At 40.6% G+C, this 23725-nt stretch overlaps 1 protein-coding gene across 3 annotated transcripts in view; it reads left to right on the top strand.

The window, feature by feature from the left end:
• Positions 1 to 329: 329 nt before the first annotated feature.
• LOC141908022 (GTPase-activating Rap/Ran-GAP domain-like protein 3) overlaps positions 330 to 23725 on the top strand; it is a 116390-nt gene continuing 92994 nt past the window's right edge. For all 3 annotated transcript variants that reach the window (XM_074797793.1, XM_074797791.1, XM_074797797.1), the window contains exons 1-2: positions 330 to 557; positions 747 to 1053. In XM_074797793.1, the coding sequence (XP_074653894.1) occupies positions 806 to 1053 (248 nt within the window). In that variant the 5' untranslated portion in view covers positions 330 to 557; positions 747 to 805. The remainder of the gene's footprint in view (positions 558 to 746; positions 1054 to 23725) is intronic.

Raw genomic sequence — 23725 nt, 5'->3', positions numbered from 1 at the left:
CTCTGAAATAACCAATTTAGGAAGTAGATCCCGCGAAAGAGATGAGAGAAAGACCTTTCGAACTGACCGGTTATGATAGGCGGGGGCCAACCGTTTCGCGATCGTACCACGGCCAACAACATCGCACAAAACCCTTTGTAATTACCATTTCCGATCACGGTTTTCTTTGATACGGTTCGTATTTTTTCTTGTTGTTGTTTTCGACAGTAACGGAACCGTACACGTTTATCGGAAGGGAGAAAAACATCAAAACAGTCGCTCCGATAAACCCCTGCTGCATCTGACAAGGGATTAACGGCACTTCTCTAATCCCGGAATTAGGATAACGACGCTGTGTTCTTGGCGCAAGAGCGTTTTACGCTTCTGTACGCAACAGCGTGACGTTGAAACTAAGCGAAAGATATCTTAACGACTCGGCCATCAGTTAAAAAACCAGCGCGCTATTATACCGCCGAGAGGGGGAGAGAGAGAGACTATATAAACTTATCATACATTGGTCATTTTCTTATTCATAACAGACCGGGCTTATCGACCAGAAGTACCCGTTAGTGGACGAGGTAAGAGCTCTACTGTTAATGTGCCGTTTGTCTTCAGATCGACTCGGGATACACATAAATCGTGTAGATAAGTCTTAAGCCGTTATTGTCTGACACGGCGGACGGTTCTCGTGTCGGCGCCATCGATAGATTTTTGGCCATACCTTCGCAGGAAGAAAGTGAAATTGCAGTTTTGCTTTATTGTTTCAGTCCGTAGATTGAGGCTTCGAAGCCGCTTGAAGATGTTCATTTCTGGCGCGTGAGAAGAGATGGAAAAGATACGCGAGAAACTAAACATGCCAAAAGCGAAAACCTTTCACGAGACCGGTAGTTTGGAATCGATGGTGAAGGAGTCGATGTTTTTAGGCGTACTGCCGATGGCCGGCTACGGAAGCGAAGGAGACGGAAGTAGATCTCCGTCACCAAGGTCACCAAGGTCACCCCGGACGCCTCGGTCACCGAGATTCTTCCGTAAGATGAGTGCGGTGCCCGTTGTCGACGAAACCGACGATAGCGAGTAAGTTCACTCAATTCAAACTTATCCTCTTTTTTTCAGTATATAATACCTCATTTCATATTTTGTTGCTTTATACTCAATTTGAATATCCACGTTTTCTGTCACACTGTAGTCGATTATGCAAACGGGTTTCATGTGTATTTAGCAAGCTGGTGCACCTGGAGGCGGTGTAACATCAGAAGTTTAAAGCTCGTTTAGTTTTGTAAATTCAATGCCTTTTGGATTAACTGTCTCGGCGTATTTGCATCGAGATAGTCATTAAGCGAGTCGCTTTGATGCAGCCTTTCATTTTCATACAGGAGTTCAACCGAAGGCTAGAGAATACGATTGAAACCACATTGGTTCGTCATGACATTGTGAACCCAGTGAATCGTTTCCGTGTAACCCGAAGGACTTGTTTGAGAAGTGTTATCATGTGGATTTAGCTCAAATCTACAATATGATAAAAAGCCCCTATACAACGCCGAAATTTCATAAAATGATATTTTCCATTTTTGCAATAACGTTTCAGTTTTTGATCCTAACTCAAGCGGACGTATATCTAGAATACCGTATGCCTTTACCTTTCATAAACCACGAACGTATTTTATGACATACCTCGGGAATTGGAAGTCACTTTCCTGCCCGAAAACGTATTTGCACTACTGTGCCAGCGTAATCGAGCCGTATTCGTCGCTTATTACTTCTCGGCACCTGCGGCACGCGAGGGAATTAAACAGCGATATTCGATAGACTTGAAAATAATTCATGGTTGCTATTGTTTTTTTGCGACGTTGTTCGTCGACAGCCAAGACGATTGAGCAGCTTCAAAGAAAAAATTATATCGCGCCTAAAGATGCGCTCTGTTCATCTTTGCGCGCTGTTTGCCGAAGACTTTCATCTGCACATCAGACTTTGCTTTTATTGGCGTAAGGTGACATTTACTTGACAGTATCCGGTGACCTTTGATAGCAACATGAACTATACCGCTATGCTACTAAGGAGTTGACACCGACTGCGAAATGAGTTTAATCAACGCCACAGCGTTAAAATATTATTCTAAAATCACGTGTTCAAAAGGGCCACGAGCTACACACAGCAATAGGCTTCTTAGCTACATAGGCTATCCCTGCCTTCCAATCGAAGGTGCCCTCTTCATTAAGTCAAAGATCATTGAAATCCGCAAATCTGACACTTCAATCCTTTTCGAAATTGCAAATATCAGGATGTATTTCTTCAAAAGTATCTAATAATGAGGGTGGGAGCCAATAAATAGGAGCTTATTAAATGGCTGCTTTATCTGAAAAATACTTTTCTTTTCCTCTGGACCTCGGTTTTCCGAATTACCCGGATCCTCTGAGCTAGGAATTGGCTTATACTATTACGGCCCAATTTTCACTTGAATAAAGAAGATCATTTTTTTTCTACTTAAGTGCCAGTCATAGCCGAAAGCATGGCGAATAGTCATTCATTGATGGCGCCATTATAAGCAGAACGATATATATCCGCAATATCGTTAATACTATTGATTGCCGTTAAACGTTTCACTTCTGGGTTCAATAATCGTTAATTTCCTGTGATATGTACAGCTGTTAAATGTTACACCGTTTCCGCTAGCAGATGATAGCCGTCCACCGTCAGGGGCATGAAGAAACTGCTGCCATCTGCCATATGAGAATTACATCCAATGCGGCCTATTCGCGATCGCACGAGTGTTTTTTCTGCGCGGGTTAATTTTTCCAGATAAGGCCCAGGCATTACAGTTTATGGTGCAAAATGAGTCCGTGCCTATAGTCGACACCAAATATGACAAGAGTGGTCTGTGGTTCGGGTCAGGTTTACACGCGAGATACAACATCTCCGTGCGAATGCCCGATAGAAATATTTCTAAAGTTTGGGAGCAGCTAAGAATTACTGAAAGGCTGACATTGTTCTGTTTACCGTGTTCTCATACGGCATTTCAGGCCTCAAGACATCTGAGGCGCTTATTGTCACTTAATACTTTGTAATCTTACCATCAGGCGCAGAAATCTTATCCGAAATAAACCGAAGCAAATAACTTCACCGATGCATGTAGTGAAATAGAAGAGAAAAATACCGCTTTTAAAGTGGGAACCAGATCCTGGAAAGCAAACATTTGTTAGGCGCAGAAATCGGATCTATTAGGCAGGGCGTCGACCGAGTAATGTCACTTTTCCGCTAAAAACTAATGTTCAACGCAATTGTAATTCGACTCCGCGACTGCGCGCTATCGTCGGGAGTAGATTTCAATGAATGAAATAAACTGAAAAAAACGACACCTCGCACGTGACTGAATGCCCGGTGGCGGGAATGAGCGATGGTGGTAAGCGAGTTTCGGTTTTTGATGTGCCTGGAACTTGTGCGCGTTGAAACTAACCAACAAACAATGAACAACAAACGAGTAATTAGGCGTCAACTTGAATAGACATGATACATACGAAATTCATAGTATTGTGTTTGTATTTGTGAGTTGTCGAGGTAATGTAAGTGTGGTAATCGAGGATTCTATTTCTGTGGCAAGTGAGGCTTCGCTCATCCGCACTCTCAGACCAACATTTTGATGCCCTAAAAACCGATAACAATTATGTTCATATACATCGATACCTATGCGTTATTTAAAGGGTTGTGTATGAGTCGATGTGCACTACGTCATCGATATTGGCGTTTAAAAATACCAATTATAATTGTGTTTGGCGTTTGTTTTGTATTCGATATATTTCATAAATATTATTTCATTTCTGATATATTTTGATAAATATTTTTGACAGGATGTGCACATCGGGGCTAGACTGGTTGCCGGTCAACTCAATTCAATCATTAATATTCAAATCCAAAATAACTTTATTGATCTTTATTATCACGTAATCTTTAATACATGGTTTATTTTCGACAAAATCAATCAATATATGTTTTATTTTTCTAGGCATAAATAAACTGTATATTTGGTTTTCTTGTTCTTAAGTAAAATTGAATCGTAAAAATTTCTCCCTTTGTGACTATGAATATAAAAGAACACATTAGGACGCTGAACCTTCGCGCTGCATGTTGCACTCTCAAACTGAGATTACTGAGTAATGCAAGGGCGAATGAAGCACCCCGCCCAATGTACTCTTTACTGTGGTAAGATTGAATTTAGATTTGGGAAGTTAACGTATAAGATAAGATAGATTAATTTTATTACTCTCCTTACTTGGTATGTGGAGGGAAAAGAATTTCGTTTACAAATGTTTACATTAAGAGAAAAATTAAAACATTTCAGGACTATAACAAGCAAGGTAAATATTAGGATTAGGATTTTATTTACAATCCAACCATTTTTGTGGTGCATGCATGGAGGGAGACTATGAAATATACAATATTTTTTAACAGAAAATATAAACTTGTCTTGATAAAATTTTACAAAGTTGTCAACAAAACATACATACACTATTTACAACATACTAATCATTGGATAGAACAATATACATCTAAGCCTTGTTTTATGAATTCTTATGAAGTGGATAGTAGGATTTGATAGAATATCAAGATTGCCTGAAGAGTTCAAATTCAACATGTTTTCGCGGATTTCATTCAGTAGAGTGCAATTAAAAACTGAAATGTAAGATAACGATTACGATTACGATTACGATTTTATTTACACTCCAACCATTCCCATGGTATATGGAGGAAAACTGTTACACATGTATATACAAATATTTACAAAACAACACTGAAGTGATTAAAATTTAGAGAACGAAAACGTAACAAAATATATATACATCAACCATTTACAGTACTACATATACTATTGGAGGGATCTATACACATCTAAGCCGGTCTTAATGAATTGAGCTAATTGGACCGTTGGGTTTTTCAGAATATCAAAGGTATTAAAGGTATTCAAATTCAAATAGTTTTTGCGGGGTTCGTTAAGTAAGGTACAGTCAAACAGAAAATGGGTTTCATCACCTAAAGTATTACAAGTGGGTCATATTCAATCAGAAGACCTAGTTGTAAGTCGCGACATCTGGCGGAAGGCTAGTATACATCATACACCACATCGATTTGATGACGTATAGGCGTGTTGATTGATTATGAAGCCTTCTTCTAGACAGATACGAAACCAAATTTATCATTAAGTTTAGATTCGCTGCCAATTTCACTCGTGTTCGCGCGTTCTGCCTCGTCTATCGCGTCCACCACGATGCAAATTAATTACATATATACATATATATATATATATATATATATATATATATATATATATATATATATATATATATATATATATATATATATATATATATATATATATATATATATATATATATATATATATATATAACGCGATATGCAATACGTTTCAGGAAATATCAATTATCGCATGAGTTAATGAGTTGTTGACGTCATGAAGTAATGGCAGACAGCTTGCGCGTCGTCTCAAACTCGGCGCGAGAATAACAAAAGAATAAAGGAATTGAGCGAGATATGAATTGCGTACTCAGTCATTGACTGTCGCACGCGCGGATGAAGTCGACGGGTGATTGTGGCGCGTTTTATGGAGCCAATGTCTATATGAGATAAACCGATAAAACATGCGATCGTCGCAACTAAATCACAATTACAGCATCGTCGATTGATTTCCTTTTTTTAAGTCGCGCTCGATTTTTGAATACACGTCAATTGAGCGCTGGATATACGGTCGACAATTTGATTTATTTCATGTTATCCGCCGAGCGGGAGTGGTGTCGCCGCGCGTTCTAACGTGCGAAACGCGCTCAGACGTTTTTGACGAGTTAGCATTTTTGCGCGTCGCCGAACGCGATTTCAATTTCGAATTCGAATTTCTATCGCGCTGGAATTGTTTCGTCGCAAAAATGAATCCACTGGGGAAGTGCGCCAACGTTCGTTCTTATCACTCGATGATCTAGTTGATATTCGAAGTCAGACCGCTTATTATGCGAATTCAGTCCGTACTTTAGATTGGTGATATACAGAGATTCTGATATATTGATTTTGAAGCCCGCGAACGACGGTAGGTCGGAAAGGGCAGATTTAGTTGTACAACAGAGCAAATAAAAAACGAGAACTCGCCCAAATCGGACAAACTGGGCGAACTTTGGTTATCAGAGTTAGTCAACTATAGTCGAACTAAACGAAACCGAATGTCCGTTAGTCGGAACTATGGTCCGTAAACGGTCGACCACAGGATTGAGTACAGTCGCTATAGTTCCGACCCATTTCCAAGATGGCCGACACTGTGAAATACGTCACGACCGAACTATAGCGCGTTCGGTTATTAGTTCCGACCACTAGTCGACTAGCTACGAGAAACCGAATTTGGCCCTGGGATCGGCATACCGACACAGTTAGCAGCGAGAGCTATCAATTGATATGCACAATTATACAACTGAGGACACTTTAAAGCGTTGCAATAATTTCAACGGCTGTATTGGTGATAGCACAGAATATGACCTGGAATGTTGGTCCTAGCTACGTACGGATCGGCAAATACTTTAACAGTTAAATAAAATGATTTCAAACTCTTGTTTGAGTAAACCGTGTCTGAGTTTTAGACGAGATTTAATGTACGTGAACGCGTGTCACCCATATACAATGAACATGAGGTGTCACTCATATACAATTTACAGTCTTCTTATAGTGGAGTTAGTCGGGACCCGTTTAGGTTTTTTCTCTCAATCTCTGTTCATAGCCTGTCCTTTCCGTTAAATAAATTTGACCCGTTGAACGGCCCCTGCTGTCGAAGAGTAAAATCATGGCGCCGAAATTAGAGAACAAAAATGGCAAAAAATGGTTACGACGATTTAGTAAGAAGACGACGCGTATATTAAGGCGTTATTGGTAACTGATGGCCGTGTTCATCTGCCTATAAATCCTCTTTGTACAACAGTTTGTCGAAGATTAGCCGTGTATATAGAATTCTTGGAAGGCTTGCAACCTCACGTGCGACAAAGCGGTTTTTTCCCATCAGCCGACCGTCATTACGTTAATGGTGCATCGCAATCGAGGAACTCATCATCACAACCGCCCCTCCTCGAGTCCCTAAATGTAATACAATATTAATAATGCGCGCTTTTAAAAGAATCACGGAGGACCGTCGCTGCTTGATTAGTTATATTTTCGTTCTGACGCATTAGACGCATAATTTTCTCGCGGCATTGTCAATATACTTTCTACAAACGGAAGCGCACGAACTGCGCGGAGAATGAGAAAAGAGCCATTTGAAATGATGAAAATCAAGCTAGACTATTTGTACGTATCGGATTCTTTTGAACCGTACGTTGCCGCGGGGGCGCTAAATGTCGATGTGAAATCGCCCCGCTTTTCGAAAATTGAAACGGGTATTTTCGCCGCTGTTAGAATGCAAATATTGCCACGGTACGTTTATGGCGAGGAACCGGCCTGCCAGCTATCCCGCCAGATGTCGCCACTGAAATATCAGACCTACTCGATCAAGTTTGTTCTCTAGTCATTTTTAGTTTTCCAATCCGAAAAATAGTCAAAATCACACAAACTCATATGTTAAAAATCCACAGTTACTAGCGAGAACAGAAAAATTCTAATTTTCTAATGAGTATTTATTGTAGCGAACGTTTTCGCTAGTTACATAATCCCCTCTTCAGGCATAGTGCAAGTGATTTACATTTTGATGTCATGCTGGCACGACTTTCAGATTTGTTTTTAGAATTTTACTGCGTAAAAGAAGAAATCCAGCGACGACGGCACTTGCCACAGCAGCCAAGTACCCGAGTAGCTAAAAACAATTTAAATCCGAACGACTCGTTTTTCATCCGATGAAACGGCGATGACGTCACAATAAACCGTTACTTCTTAAGATTTCGAGAATCCGTGAATTCGAAACCCGATTTGTTTTCATCATCGAAACGCGCGTTCTTTCGGTATCTCGAGCCGACTGGTGACCTTCTAGTTAATGTTCCGTGCAGAAAACGTCTATCTTTCGGTAATTCGCGTTTAAATATTAAAATGTTTATCGAAACACGCGAGATGCAACTGAAGTAATTCGTACTCCGTGACATGATAGCCGGTTTTTACTCATCCTTCTAGTGACGTCAACCTGAGATGTTAATAATTGAACGACTTCGACGCTGCGTCTCTTGAGATTTGATCATCGGATATATTTTTGCCGATGGACATACACTGTGTGTTGTTTTGCAACATGTACAGGCACGCAACCGGCGCAAACCCATAAAATCTGAGTTCTGCAAAAAAATCCACAATATATAGAATCCTAGATATCATTTGGTTTACGATCACAATGGGAGAACACATCTAAGAACTCATTGATTTCAAAACTACCAACCCCCCATTTGTTCCACTATTTCCATGCACCCTCAAACTTCGAACTTCAAACAATAGCGATGCTATTTTTGTTATCAATGACGATCTTAAGCATTACACAGAAAACCCGATGTAAAAATTACGAGGCTTTCGTCTGGCGCAGTCATAGTTATTTGGTACATTACATCGAAAAGCCAACGAAACAATTCCCAATAAATTTCGCGTTCAGTTCAGTCGAGCAACTATGCATAAGGATAGTACAATAATACCAACACCCGTTTCGTAGTTTTGGGTTCAATTTGAATTCAGCCATGTTTTGGTCTATTCGCTGCCTGTTAGTGGGTTAAGACCCGAATTGGGTTTACATCACCAGTGGGAACATATACTAAAATGAACTGAAATCGGAATGTATATATTTCCCGCAGAGGTTTTGCTGCGCGGAATCTTTCTTCGCGCCTTCATCGTCGGTTCCTATTGTCGGCTTGATCGATCACTGTAAAACCACCATTGATTTAACGGATTAACTCTCTCCGACTGACCCCCATCTCTACTGGTCGTTTACACCGCCGTTAGAATTGACGGGACGTGCTCCGAGACGAGAATTGCGCTCAGCCCTTTGTTTTGATGGTATAATAGTAACGTGCTGGCAAGTTTGAAACATTCATGAGTTATTAATTCTCGGCATCGTAGCGTTCGTCTGATTCTTTCATGCGCGTGGACGTGATGCGGCAAGCTTTCAGGGAATATCCGGCCGGTAAGATGAACTAACGAGCTACTTTTCATTTGAAGATGAAAAACCTCTGTAAGCAAATAACGCGTTCGCGTTACGCCGAGTTGGCGGTGTGGTTTGCTTCATTTTGTTCATCGACCGAAAACGGCGAAACAATTTCAAAGGTCCTTCTTACGCAACGAACGAAGTGAAAATCAGGTCATTTTCAATGATGTTTGAACCGAATTTTAGGCACTTCAACTTCAACTTCAGCCAAGTTAAAGGCCAACGCCAGCTTTTTGATGGATATACCATTTGTGGTGCGCATGCTAAAACGAAACAAACTTTTTGGATTTTTTCAAAAACTTTAACTTAAAAGACCACATCGGCGGTATGGATGAGAGCCTTGAAACATTTAAGGTTCTCAGCTGCCGTTACGAACTCGGACAGGTCATTTCAATCCCTGTTAGTTCTCGGGTAGAAAGACTGCTTCCGTGGTTGACACCTTGCGACCATCGTCTGGTAGAGAGGGTTCTCAAACCAAATATAGAGAGATATAGAAATAACTTTCCCAATCAGTGTTTGGTGTATATATTTCACTGAAACGTGGATTCACTTAAAAAGTATATACGAAGTAATTTGAAATGTAGAAGAAATTTAAGCCCGGTTACGGCGCAACTACTAGCGAACCTGGCGGATCCACGCTTGCTATACGTGGAATCCTCGCTTGCCACAGTAGCAGTTCCGGCAGCTCATTGATTGGGGAGTCAATGGGGGTATCCGCAGTGCTACTGTGGCAATCGAAGATTCCACGTGAGGCAGGCAAGGATCCGCCAGGTTCACTAGTAGATAGTTGGTCGTCTGCATTCGATTTCTTCTACACTTCAATTAAATCTGTTTGAAATTTTCTCTTAAATGAATAAATCATTTAATATGAAAACTATACCGATATCCGAGTAGAGTAGTGAAGGTATTGAATATTTTGTGCCCGCTGTGATAATACATAAATTCGGGAGTCTAACAATCCAGTTCAGATTTCATTGAAAATGAACTAATTTTGACAACGAACGACGTTCTTCTCGTCACGCCATCTGATGGGAAAGCCGGTTTCGCGGGTTACCCATTGATTCAAAAACAAAACTGACGCGCTTTGTAAGTTTCAAAGCAGAAAAGCAGATTTAACGGTAGAACTTTGCACCGTTATTCACCTATCTGACTGCTTACTGCGAAAACATTTTTTTCTACCGAAAAATAGCGACGAAACTCGAGATGTTTGTGACGACATAATAGTTTACTCGGTAACCATTCATCGCGCTCATAATTCTTCAATCAGATCTGTTCGTATTTCGTCGCAAAAAAAGCTCCAATCTCGAGTTTCCGTAGCTTTTGAATTTTTTTTTTCGGGGTATAGACCGATAAACCGTAAAATTGGCAAAATCAGGAAGAAAGCGGATTCGACGACGTGAGGTTCTGCGTGTGGACGCGTTACTATGACTACGGCAGAATTGATACGTGTCGCAGATGATAGTTCGGTTCGGAGATGCTGATCACGCGGCCATCTATCTGTGTAGGGGTCGGTTTTCACTGAAACAACAACGAACGGTTGCGCTGCTAGACGAATACAGACGTGATTCTGAAAGTCAAAACCACTTCCTCGTCAATCTCAACTGGTCGACGTTGATAACGAGATGAACCACCGGTCGTTTTTGACCAAGCTGTATATATATATATAGGGTATATTTCTTGCGGAAAATACCATCTGAGAAGATTGTGAAGTACGCGCGGTAGAAAATGATTTGTAGATCCGAAATCCGTTTCTTCTCTACTCAAACTTCAGAAAGTGAAGTACAATTTCATAAGATAATATCGTTCTACGGAAGTGGCCATTCCGCTTAATGGAACGCATAATCGTAAAACGTCATAGTTCGCTTTTTCATTATTCATTAAAGATCGTACGCCGAAAATGCTTTGGAGATGATGATGAAAGGAAACCCGTGTCGCGAATACACTTCAAAGGGCAACACATAGAGCTTCATACGAATCTCTAGCGGGACTGCGCCTTTCAGTTTCCAACGCGAACTCGTAAATTAAAGCGGAATAAAGCGGGGCTACAGTCGCGCGTTTATTCCGAAAGGACGAAAAATTATGTTCAGTATATACTCGAAAAATCATGGCGCCAAGTAACGAGACATCCGGCGTCGAGTGCCCTCTGTCAACGCGCTGTGATATTTGCGGGCTTCATCTTTCCTTTTTCGCCAGGAAGACACTATAAACAAAAAAACACGGTGCCTTGGTATTAACCTGCCATTAACTTTCCTCAGAAGACGCCGACTCTATTACGCATGTTTCATTCATATTTTCCGGAGTGAAACCTACCTTCGTAAATGAATATGTCACGCGCAATACGAAATGATAATATGATACGAAGTTACCCGACGTACGGAGTGGGTAAAAATGCTAGAAAAGTCGACGGAAAATAATGTTTTCCCCGACGCGCAGTAGCGCTGGTGCAGATTGAATATTGAACGAATTCTGGGAAACAGTAAATTGATTCATGGCGAAAATACCGATTCGATGATTTAGAGGTCGCTGAAGGACGCGACGGCTGGAAAACACTTTTTCGTCACGCAGTGTCAAAAACTTTTAGCATCAACCCGACTAAAAAAATACTATACGCTCCCGGATTTAAAACTTAGGACGGTGGTTGAAGCAATCTGCATCATTACCATGGTAACGCGGTTTTGTTTGGTAAATCGGCGCAGTCGGTTTGATTGTAAACGGTAGCGGAAGGGACCGAAATCGTCAGCATTCGCGCGTGCGCTCCCGAAGACGATACCACCGCCACACGAAGTATTACACCACGCGTTATACTGATCTCAGGCAAACCGTCATCTCCAACGAGACCTGCCACATCATTTATACAGTACACGATGGTCGAGTAACTGAGTAAGTGCCATTGGTCTTGTCGTGGACGATCCGATATTCATCTCGCTCCGACATCAAAACTTCGAGCGAAGTTTCCACGGTTTCTTGGATGTAAAGCTCGTACTAGCTTTGAGCTGGGAAAAAAAACAGGCGACAAAACTGAAAACATGGTTACGTTAGGATTTATCGATCAAAGACCTTGAGTTCTGAACGGTTGCATCGGGGAAAACAGTATCTTTACAACAGGTGAAACTAGAAAACTACACAAGGATACGCCACACGCCATCGTTTTCTTTTCTATCAGTTCATACCGTAACAAAACGTTGCTTAGGAAAATGCATAGCTGTTTATCGAAACGCCCAACCGGGCGACGGGGTAGCAAATACGAGATAAAGAGTTCTAGTTTCGAGGGTTTGCCGAGTAGGAGCTCTCCAATTCCAGTCCGTCCTTGGACAAGGTAGGCAAACATGTTGTGTCAGCAAAATTCACGTTTTCATCAACACTGTTTCGTTTTGATTGTTTTTCGTTTAATCATTGTCAGGCCGACTCAATTTAACTTTGCTAGCATAACATGTCAACGCTTCTGGGGAATTTGAATTGAGGCTTTCTAAAAGAATATGTTTACGCAGCGTATTTGTCTAGATGGACAAGATATAGGCTATCTATGCATGTATCACCAAAACAAACGATAATCATAAGAAAGATGTTGATGACGATGACTCAGACATTGATTCCATCTCCTCATAGAAAATGTCGTCAGTCATCAATCATTGTCGTTTGTCACTGTGTATAACGAAGACGTTGACAAAAATCATATGCTGAATAAGCAAATACCGTGATGATCGTATTTCGAAAATATATCGTAGCTGTTTGGCTATCAACTTTGGTTCATCGTCATGTCGTGTTTGATGTCCTTAATTATAAGACTAAATAAAACCAATAGTGATACCATACAGTGCGTATTTACTATGCATACGCGATCGTATGCGATGTATAGTTACTGCCCTCCGGTCTCAAAACGCATGTGATGATGATCGGCCCCGAAGGCGTCGTACGTAGATATTCAGATGTCATAATTATCAAATAAAGTTTCCTTTGAACTAACGAGTGCACGTTTCCTTGGGATGGGGCGTTCATCTCAGAAATTCCACGTTAGATAGTGTCCTACAGCTATGTGCTACTCCCTAACACTGTTTACGCTCGTCTTTTTAATGTTAGCGTTGATGAATCCATGGAATCTTTAAAAAACGTGCTCGGCTTTGTAAATAGAAAACAAAAAGATGAATATAACCAATTTTTACAGGTGATGACTAATATTTCGACCGGGTAACGAAAACAGTTTAAGTAAAAGCAACCAACAGTTTAGTATAGACTCGTTACCTAAACGTGGGACTGGGTCTGCGAAAAGTTAACTTTTGTTCCGAAAAGCCTCGGACGGAAAGCGATGACTTGAATTTGACATTTAATTCCATTACGGGGCATTCAGTCGATAAAACGGTCTAATCATCGTCGGCGAATTCCATCGGGATTTTCGCGTCATTCACAAGCAAGAAGAATTCTACATATCATTCTGCTCATGAATGCCAACGCGTTCGCAGTAGATCGAACATTCATTACAACTTCTCTGACAAGACGCGGCTTTTATTTGTCAGTCATCTTGCCGTCTCGTTCTCGGCCGCCGTCTAGTCAAGATGCGTAATTCCGTGTCGACTATAATCTATAGGTCTTGGTTTGGCAGGACTTCGTACCATGGAACCGGCCGCGAGAGACGGCATAGTCCTGTTGTCCTGTGAAGTCGGTCCCATTTTGTTTAAAAGTCTCGGTAGCCGAGCATCCATATTCCCATCGACGCTTTACTCACAGTTTAACTTCTTTATTGGCCGTTTATTGGAAAAACGCAAATTAATCATTGAAATATTTGACACAAATCCCCAGGTAGCTTCGTCGTCACCATCATCATCATCATCATCATCAGTTTCCTGGAACTCAAACATCACATCTACCTCGAATCGAGATAAACTAACTAATTGAAATGCTTCGCTGAAAATGTCCTGCGTCGACAAAGGTTAAGTGTTTCCTTCAACTCACAACACATTTCTACGGTCTGCCTCGTTACTAAACAGCGTTTTGAGTTGAGAGTGCGCGCGGCTGGATTTCTAGCTACGAGAAAGAGACAATGAAAATTCATTAACGACTTCTCGGCAGCACGCACGGCGAGTCGGTTTACTGTTTTATCTCCTAGATTCACCACGGCAGCTTCCATATTTTTCGCATTTACTGCTCTGCCACAAAGCAACAACTCGGATAATATCATACACTGCCCTAATCTTATCTAAACCCCGTGGTATTAATATAATATGTAACAATAAGTAGCGACCACAGTGCGCTTATTATTAGATACTTTATAAGTAGATATCGAAGTAGATTTAAGTATATATTTTCCGGGAAGGATTGCGACCGATTTATAGATGTATAGACTGCTGGTAGGCTTGCCCAACTCGGTTAAAGTAATTAATCATTTCATTATGAAATAGAGCTCGCGATGTTGGAGGGGGTTCATACCAATATTAGATCGGTCGAATTCGTTATATTACTTTGACATTTCAAAATCCGTATTCTGTTTAGCTTTTTGACTTACTCTATGAACCTGTTACAAACAATTACACTGAGGATTTTTTTGGTTGAATTGGTTTTTGTAATATCGTCGCTATTCTCGGTTTCATCATCAGTCGCTAAATATCGTATTGCCGTTGGGCATTTACCAATTAGATTATAGCAATAATTCAATATTATTCGGTACAAATCCCAATTCATTAATTCACGCAACACCAGGCGCCTGATTGGGTTTGTCGATTCACGTTTTCCGCGTAATGCAGAGTTACCATTTCGATTTCTGTTGAAATTAGATCATTGACGACGATAAAAATGAAGATTTCTGAAGACGGTGCGAAAAATTCAAATTTAGTCCAATCCGAAGCGTGTAATGAAATTCGGACGGTCAATTGATATATGAACACCACGCGTATTTTGACCTTTTGTGTTTTATCCATCTCCTAACTTTCAATTTATCAAAAATGAGATAAAACACCTCACAAATTACTGTTAAAGATCAAGTATAGCCAAAAATAGCTTTTGTTTTTAAACGATATATAGTGTAACATGTAAACATAATAATCATTCTTGAGAAATCTTTGCTATATGAGTGATGGATTACTGAAGTATGAATGATTGAAAAGCGTAAATATTTATTCAATATTCATTTAAATATTCAAGTTCAGCGTTTATAAAAAAAAATGATCATTGAATAAGAATAAAGTGATATTGAATAAGATCATAATAAGAATTTCGATGAATAGGCTATACTTGATCTCTAAGTCACGTAGTCTGTAAGATTTGTACATTTCGAATGTACGTGTATAAATTATTCAGATTTTTTGGGGATTTTGTATTCTCTTTTGCTCTCTACCAGTCCGTACTTTTTGTACGAAATAACGCCTTATTGCTATTACGTAGATTCGGACTTGGAATTCGTAAAAATAGAAAATTCTCAATTCAAAACATCTGTTAAATACTCATTACGTCGTTATTTTCTCGTCACGGGTACGTCTCATCAAAAAACGATTGATAACAGGCTCGGGTCCTTGTGATGATGATAATCATATGTATTATGTTATTTATAGCTGTTAAACGACGTTTCTGCGGACATGGATGAAACTACTCCCGTTAATATTCGTATCGGCTTTAAAAGACAAGAAAAATATATACATCCATCAGGTTCATTAGCTTATTCGCGACTTGAAAAGATGGCCGTTCCCAAAAATCGCAAGGAACCTGATGTACATGTTTTGGATGAATCCAGGCTGAAATCTGCTTTTATCACACTCTTTTCTTTGAAGTTATTTGGCCAAAAAGCCATAAATTCGTTATCCCATTTTCCCTGATAAACTGCTTTAGTTCTCTGAGCGCAAGTGCGCAGAGAAGTTTGGAACCAGTATTTTGGTAGTAGCATGACCCATACATTCAAACGTGGAGAACAGATAATAAGTTGAAAACCCGCTATATATACAGAATGCAAAAATTCATTTATCAAGACTTATCAAATACACCCCTCGCACCTGACGATGATTTCTAGTGAGATCTCGAAACGTCGCGTATTTTGATTTCAAGTCTCGATAAATGAAATTCAGTATTTTGACCTCACGACAAGATACCTAATTCAAGGCACGGAAAAGTAGCCAGGTTACGCAACGCGCGCGGTGGCAGGGGAAACCGATCTTTCTATCGTGTTATTAAAGCCCATCAAAGGGTCGTCACCGGACTATCGTTCCGACAAGAGAGACATGAGAAACAAACACGGTATTTCGGTGCAACGAGTAGCGCGAGTATAGAAGATGAAAAGCAATGCGTGATGAATTTCTGATTAACTTCTCTCTTTCGCAGACGACAACGACCTGTCAAGTGTAAACAGACTTGTTTTTCCATTTTCGATCTTCTGTGATTCGCTGCTTTGATTGTTGTCATTTTGCAACACGTCTATAGAACTCTCTCGTCGGTTCGTCTGATTCTTTGTTTTACTTTACGCGGCGTCTAATTTCTGTTACGCAATTTTGATTCTCCCGACGAAGAAAACATAGCAGGTATCATTTTACGACTATATTGCAGTTCGTTTGATGTCGGTTACTCCCTAGTCGAAAACGAAAGCCGTCCGTAATTTCAACAGAAAAATTGATTCTTCCTTGCAGTACAATGACGTACCTCCGTTGGTACACACCAGTTTGCGCAAAAATCATCTCAATCATGCGTAGTGAAAGTTAGTTCGTCGTCCATGAAATTTAAACTGGATTTTTAACCCCGAATCCGAATTGCCCAATCAGTGTACACGGTTTCACTGAAAATGGATTCATTGATGAGGAAAGCTGAGTAGAATTTAACTGAAATGTAGAAGAAATGACAGTAACCAAATCGTGTACCCGCAGTGCTACTGTGGCAATCGAGGATTCCACGTATGGCAGGCGAGGATCCACCAGGTTCGCTAGTAGATAGTTGGTCTTCCGCGTTCGATTTCTTCTTCATATCAATTCTGAATGAACTTTCCTCTTAAATAAATCAATTATTCAAGAAAACTATGCCGATATCTGAGTAGAAGAATGAAAGTATTGTATATCTGGTGGGTGCTGTGATATGGATTCGGGAATCTAAAAATTCAGTTCAAAGTTCATAGAAAATGAACTGATTTCGGCAACGGACGACCTACTGTACCACGCCATCTGGTCGGGTAGCCTGTTGGATCCTCGCAGAACCCTCGCTTGCCACAGAAGCGGTACCGCTACCTCGTTATCTTCGTTCGCGACGAATAAACTTTAACGATCTATTTGAAACGTGTTTACGTAAATGGTACAAACACGTTTTCGCGGTGAATCCCATGGGAAATATGCTGCAAGAAGCTGTTATTTCATTTTACCGTCTTGTTTTTCTCTTAAAACCGACGCTCGTTAAGTGAAGTGTGGAAAGTAGCAAGGATGTATCTTACATCGTATATACAAGCGGATACCGTGGCGGGAGTTAACTATGTATTCTTATAAAGTAATTATCTTGACCACAATTAGCTGTATCCTTTGTTTCAGGTTCCAGGTGCATTTGACACTGCCATATAATAGCATCACTCCTTACATTATACGCCACACCCTACCACATGCTTCTCGCGGTTCCTTATATAAAAATGTACTTAGTCCTCGCACTCTATAAAACGAAGAATTTTAGAAGTCCATCCATGTTTAGACTATAAGAGACTCAACTCCTGACTTGAATTTAGCGTTGCCAGGTTTCACAGTAAAACCTTTTTTGATCCACTGATCTTCGGGTTTCTGAATTTACGATCGTCTATTTGAAATGGTTACCGGCAGATTTCCTCGAATTCAGCCTCTGAAAGATGCTACACTAGCTCGATTTACCGCCGCGTAACTTAAAACCTTAATCAGCGCGGCCTTCGTGACGAGCGTCGCAACGATCTCTCATCTGTCCTAAAATTCGCAGCGCGCCTTAATGTATCATCGCACCAGCTTCTTCGCTTTCTGTCTCGTATAGCGAGGACGATCGACAAAATGAGTCACATGCCCCGCACGTCCTCGATCGGCTAAGCCATATCGATGATGAAAAATGTCGTCGGTTGTTATTATGCGATCAGTGTGCGTATATATACGCCTTCGAGACGTATCCGCGTATAGAGCAAAAAATACCTTCAAACTAGGGATTATCAGTATTGGCGCTCACATTAGTGACACTCGTCACTTATTACTGAAAAATTATCTTGTTACTCCGCGTCAGACGCGTCATTTTGAACTCGTGAAATGCCCCCACGGCTTTTTCGCACTAAACCTCGGAAGAAAAAGATTTACCAAAAACCGACAGGACTGATACTAACTCGGGAATTGTTTATGGAAACCGATGGTGGTTCCGCGAGCAGCTTGCGGGAAGCCGTCGCGATAAGAGAAGATCTTTCTAACGCATTATTCGCCGTTTTATCCGGCTTTCTCGTCGCGCCGCGCGTTTCTTTGAAAACTCGTTAATACGGCCGAGAGGAAATATGCACCCGGTTCATCGTCGCATCACAAAGCGGTGACAAAGACATTATTTATACCGCGCGCTTACGGTGGAGCTATCTCAGTCCAGCTCGATCGTCAAAACAATATACAATAACGAGCGCGCATTTTATGACCCATAAATTCCGTGCGAGTCCTTCAGAATGTCATGTGCTCGTAAATGACGTATATTTTCCGTTGGTTAAGACTGTCCATTTCACGACTACCTTTCAGCGGCGCCATCGCGATGATCGAGATAAAAACGTTACAAATTCTGGTATTCGTCCTCGTAAACCATTGATGTTTTGCTGCCGAGGATTATATGATATCGCGTCATCGCCGAAGCGCATTTTGACTTCTGTAAAATTCGTCTCGGTCACAAAAGGCGGCTAATTCTCTTTATCTCTACCCCCATTCCCCTCGCCCCTCCCCCCATAAGGTATACTTTTCAGCTTTGCTACGGTTTCTCTCGTATCCGTTTGCGAGAAAAACTTGTTTGGCTTTAGAAATCTTACCAGCGAAGATGGACCCAGTCCATAGATAAGAATCGGCCGTTGAGTTGAAAAGCTTGGAAACTCAGGGTATTCGACAAGTTGTGAAAAAACCTAGAAAACTCAGGGAATTAAGATCCGCTATTGACCGCGCTGTTCTAGTTATCAATACGTGATTTTTAAAAAAAGTTTTTGGAGAGAATCTTAAACCGAGAAATTTCACCATTCATCACCTGTAGATTCTCTTTGGGAATTTCATGTCGTTGATCATGGATAAATCATGGAAAAGTCAGGGAATTTGTGAGAAGGGGAGAGTGGCCAGCCTGTGGTTGAGCAAAAGCGCCGTACACCATGGACCCTTGATATCTGACTTTTGTTGTTGAAGACAATATGCTGATCGTTTGGCGTCGTGCGATCTTACAGAACAAACTCTTTATGCTATTGACCACGTTGTTCTTTTTTGTCAATACTTGATTCGTGAGAATTCGAGAATATTAAATGGAGAAAATCCTAAAACAGTGGAGTTCCAAAAAATAGCTGGTCAAACTTCTTTTCTCAAAGGTTACATCGTGAGTTGTTGCTGTTGCACACCTGGTATAGGAATAATCCTACTCAACTAATGTCAGATTAAATGGCGTTTATAGTCACTGAGAATTACCTAAACTTTAACCGAACTCGCCAATATATATCATCGACAGATTATCTTTGGGAATTTTGTATTACGATATGGAAAAATCAGAAAACAAACTGGCTATCCCTAAGTAGCAATACGCCGCAATACCACGGACCCTGGATATCTGGCTTCTGTTGTTCAAGACAATATACTGATCGTTTAGCGGCGTGCGATCTTACAGAACTAACTCTTTATCACCTGCAGCGCGTATATATGCGTATATATACCGCTAACGTCATACGACCGGGAATGCCGTCGTTAATTTGTTTCGTATAGACACACTTACCGTCATCGGATCAGGATGACCGCGCGTGACGGCTTGGTGCGATGCGGTGCACGCGGCGCGCCGTTCGAGAACACTCAAACTGCTGCCGACGATTACACCCTCTTTATAATAATGTACGCATACGCATCGCAGTCCGAATAATATTCCCCGCCGTATACGCACGGAATTCTTGATGATATAATTTGCCGGCCCAGATAGCTAATCAAGTCACTGTATGAGTAAGTGGTGAATATTGCGTCATTATGTACTCCCCGAGATAAACCCTGGGAAATCGCTGGTCAGACGATCGCTTGACTGTGAACCGGTGGCCAAGCGCGAATGAAGTATCAACAAAATCCTCAGATAAAAATATATCTTCAGTGAAAAATTCTGAATTATATCTCCAAAAAAAAGTTACAGCCAATGACACAAAATTACCAATTTTTTGAGGGGCCTTCCTAAAAGTGACGTATTTTTTTAAAACTATATAATGCCGGGTGCACACCTTTGCGATCATCGTGTCATGGCATGCGATGACACGATGAAAATCGCATCATCCCCGCATACCTTTGCGATTTATTATGAGGGCCTCGAGTTGGATTCAATCACGTGACTGAGCTGCCATTTTGAACATCACGTGATACTAAAAATTTTCGTGCGGAAAATCGGCAGCGTAGCCCGCACACCATTACGATTTTCATCGCACGGAAAAATCGCATGCGAAAATATCAAACAAGTTTGATTTGTTGCGATGAAGCGATGAAATCGGCTCCGGATGCCACCGCATACCTTTACGACGATGCGATAAAACCATGCGATGAAGCGATCATACGATCAATCGCAAAGGTGTGCGCCGGGCTTAACTGTGTCCGATTGTTGAAGCCGAGAAACATAAAATAAACACCATCAGAGAATAGAAATTGTCACCTTTCTAACGATTTATAAATTTAAATTTTGTGCCAAAAGAGGGGGATGACAATTAACCGCGCTAGAGGTTTTAGTTCAAAAAATGTTAAAATCTGTCCAACAATGAAGGGCCTGTGGTACCTCCTCAAAATGGCGCCTGGTTACTGAGACGATTTGGCCTTGGTCAAAACTTGGAGTAATCAGTCAGATTACTCCAAGGTCAAACTGGCCCGAACCAAGCCTTAAGTCTTACTTGACTCATGCCTCGTTCACACGTAAATCACTCACTTGTTACTAAAATATGTTATCAAAACGATAGTGGTAAGTGAGGTGAGTCACTCCCAGAAGCAGTTAGCAATCGCACGCAATAATCTGACACAATTTTGTTAATTTTTGGGATTTAGCTTTTAGTGAAACTCTTTTTATAAATCGAGTTAACTAAATCGTGTTAACGGGTCTAAATCGATTTAAGAGTTTTAATCGATTTTAGATTTAAACCTTTTTTGTGAAACCGGGCCCTGCGCTGAAAAATCTGACACGTTTTTTGGCCAGGCCAAATTGTCTATAGCTACCGATTGGCGAGTTCATGCCGGTATCGATGGTGCAGTTGTTGTTAGTGGCTTATCGCTGCACGGTATCGATCGGACATCCACCGATCGAGGATTCATATTTGCCACACACTGTATATCGTGCCTGTTTAAATCGGGTTTTTCTTTATTGACACTGGCTGACTGATCGAAGATCGATTACAAATGCAGCACAGAGCGCTAGCGATAAATACCGACAAATGATATCTGCATTTCTATGGATTTTATTTCTGCCCCGCCGCTGTATACGTATAGTTTTGTTACCCATTGAATGATTGATTGATTGATGAGATTTGAACTTGTTATCCGTTAAAACCATTAACCAATCATCCCGGCGTTATGGATAGATTTATAGATAACACTCTCCACTTATCCCGGCATTAGTGCAATCTAACGTGCCGTTGTAGACTTCGCGTGTCACGCAGCACCGCCGTCAAATATCATCAGCAGAAGATATTTTTCATATACAGAATTGCAGAAATCGGCGTTTTCGCGATAAGTTTACTTAGGGCTGTGAAACAGGGACCGTTTATTCAAGACGCATCCGTAAGTTGCGCGTGTCCCGTTGGGTAAACTTATAAAGGGCACACAGACATTAGCGACAGGTATAGGCTTATAACGAGTGCTTCGTTAAAATACGTACGTCAAATTTGCGAAGGCAGCGGTCGAAACGTGAGGTCCCGGTGCCAGTGTCTATCCAATGTCGTATGGTATGTTATTGGGCTAAAATGAAAAACGAAATCAGAAAGAAGAAATGGAATGTTATTTTTTATATGATTTTAGCTGAACTTACTGAGAAATGGTATTTACAATCACCGCGGTTTTTACAGTTAAGGATATTATTTCCCAATGCAACCTCCTACACACGTTCAATCAACTAAATGTATCGGAAAGTTTTATTAAAAGAACTGTTCAAGGTCTCCTCAAAACTGCGTACATTAATTACGTTTGGAATGAACTGCATCATGATAAAAGGTGTTGCTTTTATAAACTTGCCAAAAAAGAATTTTGTTTGGAAACGTATCTAAACTTGCCAGCCGATTTAGCTCTTCCTATTTGTTTTTTCAGAACATCAAATCTCTATATGGATTCAATTAACTGTAGACTTTTTGATTTACCCGATTGCCTTCGTTCTTGCTCTTAATGTCATAGTATCTTCGACGAGTATCATCTATTGGCAGAATGTTCTTTTTTAGACGAGTATAGTCAACTAGTTTGGAACGGTCCCATTTCGTTTGACTTGCCTAAACTTGGAACCTTATTAAGTAGATGTAACAACAAATCTAGGAGATTAGAAATATTTTGTTAAACGATTGTAAAACTTCTTGATGTCCCTCTGTATACCTCTCGTTGAGGTGATGAGTGTAAATAAATTTCATTCCACTTCAAAAAAAAAAAATTTCATTTCGATGCTGGATTTCTTCCCAAACTCAATCATAAAATCTAACAATAATTTCTAAAACTCTATGCAGGAACTCGAAAGACTAATTCGATTTTATTTAGATGCTTGTTTTGCCTTATTTTCGAATTGGAAGACGAACAATTATTGAGATCAAGGTTACTTGATAATGAACTTATTTTGATCAAGTTCGTCTGATATCTCGGTGGTGCCATCTGACGGGATAGCTGGTGTACCGGTACCCCATCGGAAGGCATAGGTGCAGACAACCACCTCCCCTTTACAGAGTTTGTACGTATCGATTCGAACGTTAATTTCCGGGATTACGTTTAACGCAAAGAATATCTGGTAATACGCGGAACTGATTTCTATTAATTAATGATGTTATATTCATTTATTACAAATGATTAATTTAGTGCATCGTTTGAAGCTTTTAAAGGATCTATTGTGTTTGTTTTAACGCCGCTACTGAACCGACGACGAATTAATGATGATTTTCATTTTATCGAGACCACACAAACCGGTTCGCGTATATTCGCGTCGACTATATAACGATCATAAATCATAATTGAACCGCGACTTGTCGGCAATGAAAATCACCGTCGCCGTCGTCGCCGTCTCGATGTGTATATTTATTTTTCATGGCAAGACTTCGCCATAAATCACGATCAATAATGATACGCCACATATTGGCGAGGTGAAGAATTCGCGGGGGACTCGTTCTATCTTCGCTCGTGGCGGAATCACTTACAGCAGTGTCCAGAATTTCATGTTACGTGTATTGTACATCATATGAATTTAGGTTGACGCTTGGTCAAGGAGCACAGTCATATGATATCT

The sequence above is a fragment of the Tubulanus polymorphus genome, chromosome 7 (assembly GCF_964204645.1).
Source record: "Tubulanus polymorphus chromosome 7, tnTubPoly1.2, whole genome shotgun sequence".
In the NCBI taxonomy this organism is placed as follows: domain Eukaryota; kingdom Metazoa; phylum Nemertea; class Palaeonemertea; order Tubulaniformes; family Tubulanidae; genus Tubulanus; species Tubulanus polymorphus.
This window is presented reverse-complemented; position numbering and strand designations above follow the sequence as displayed.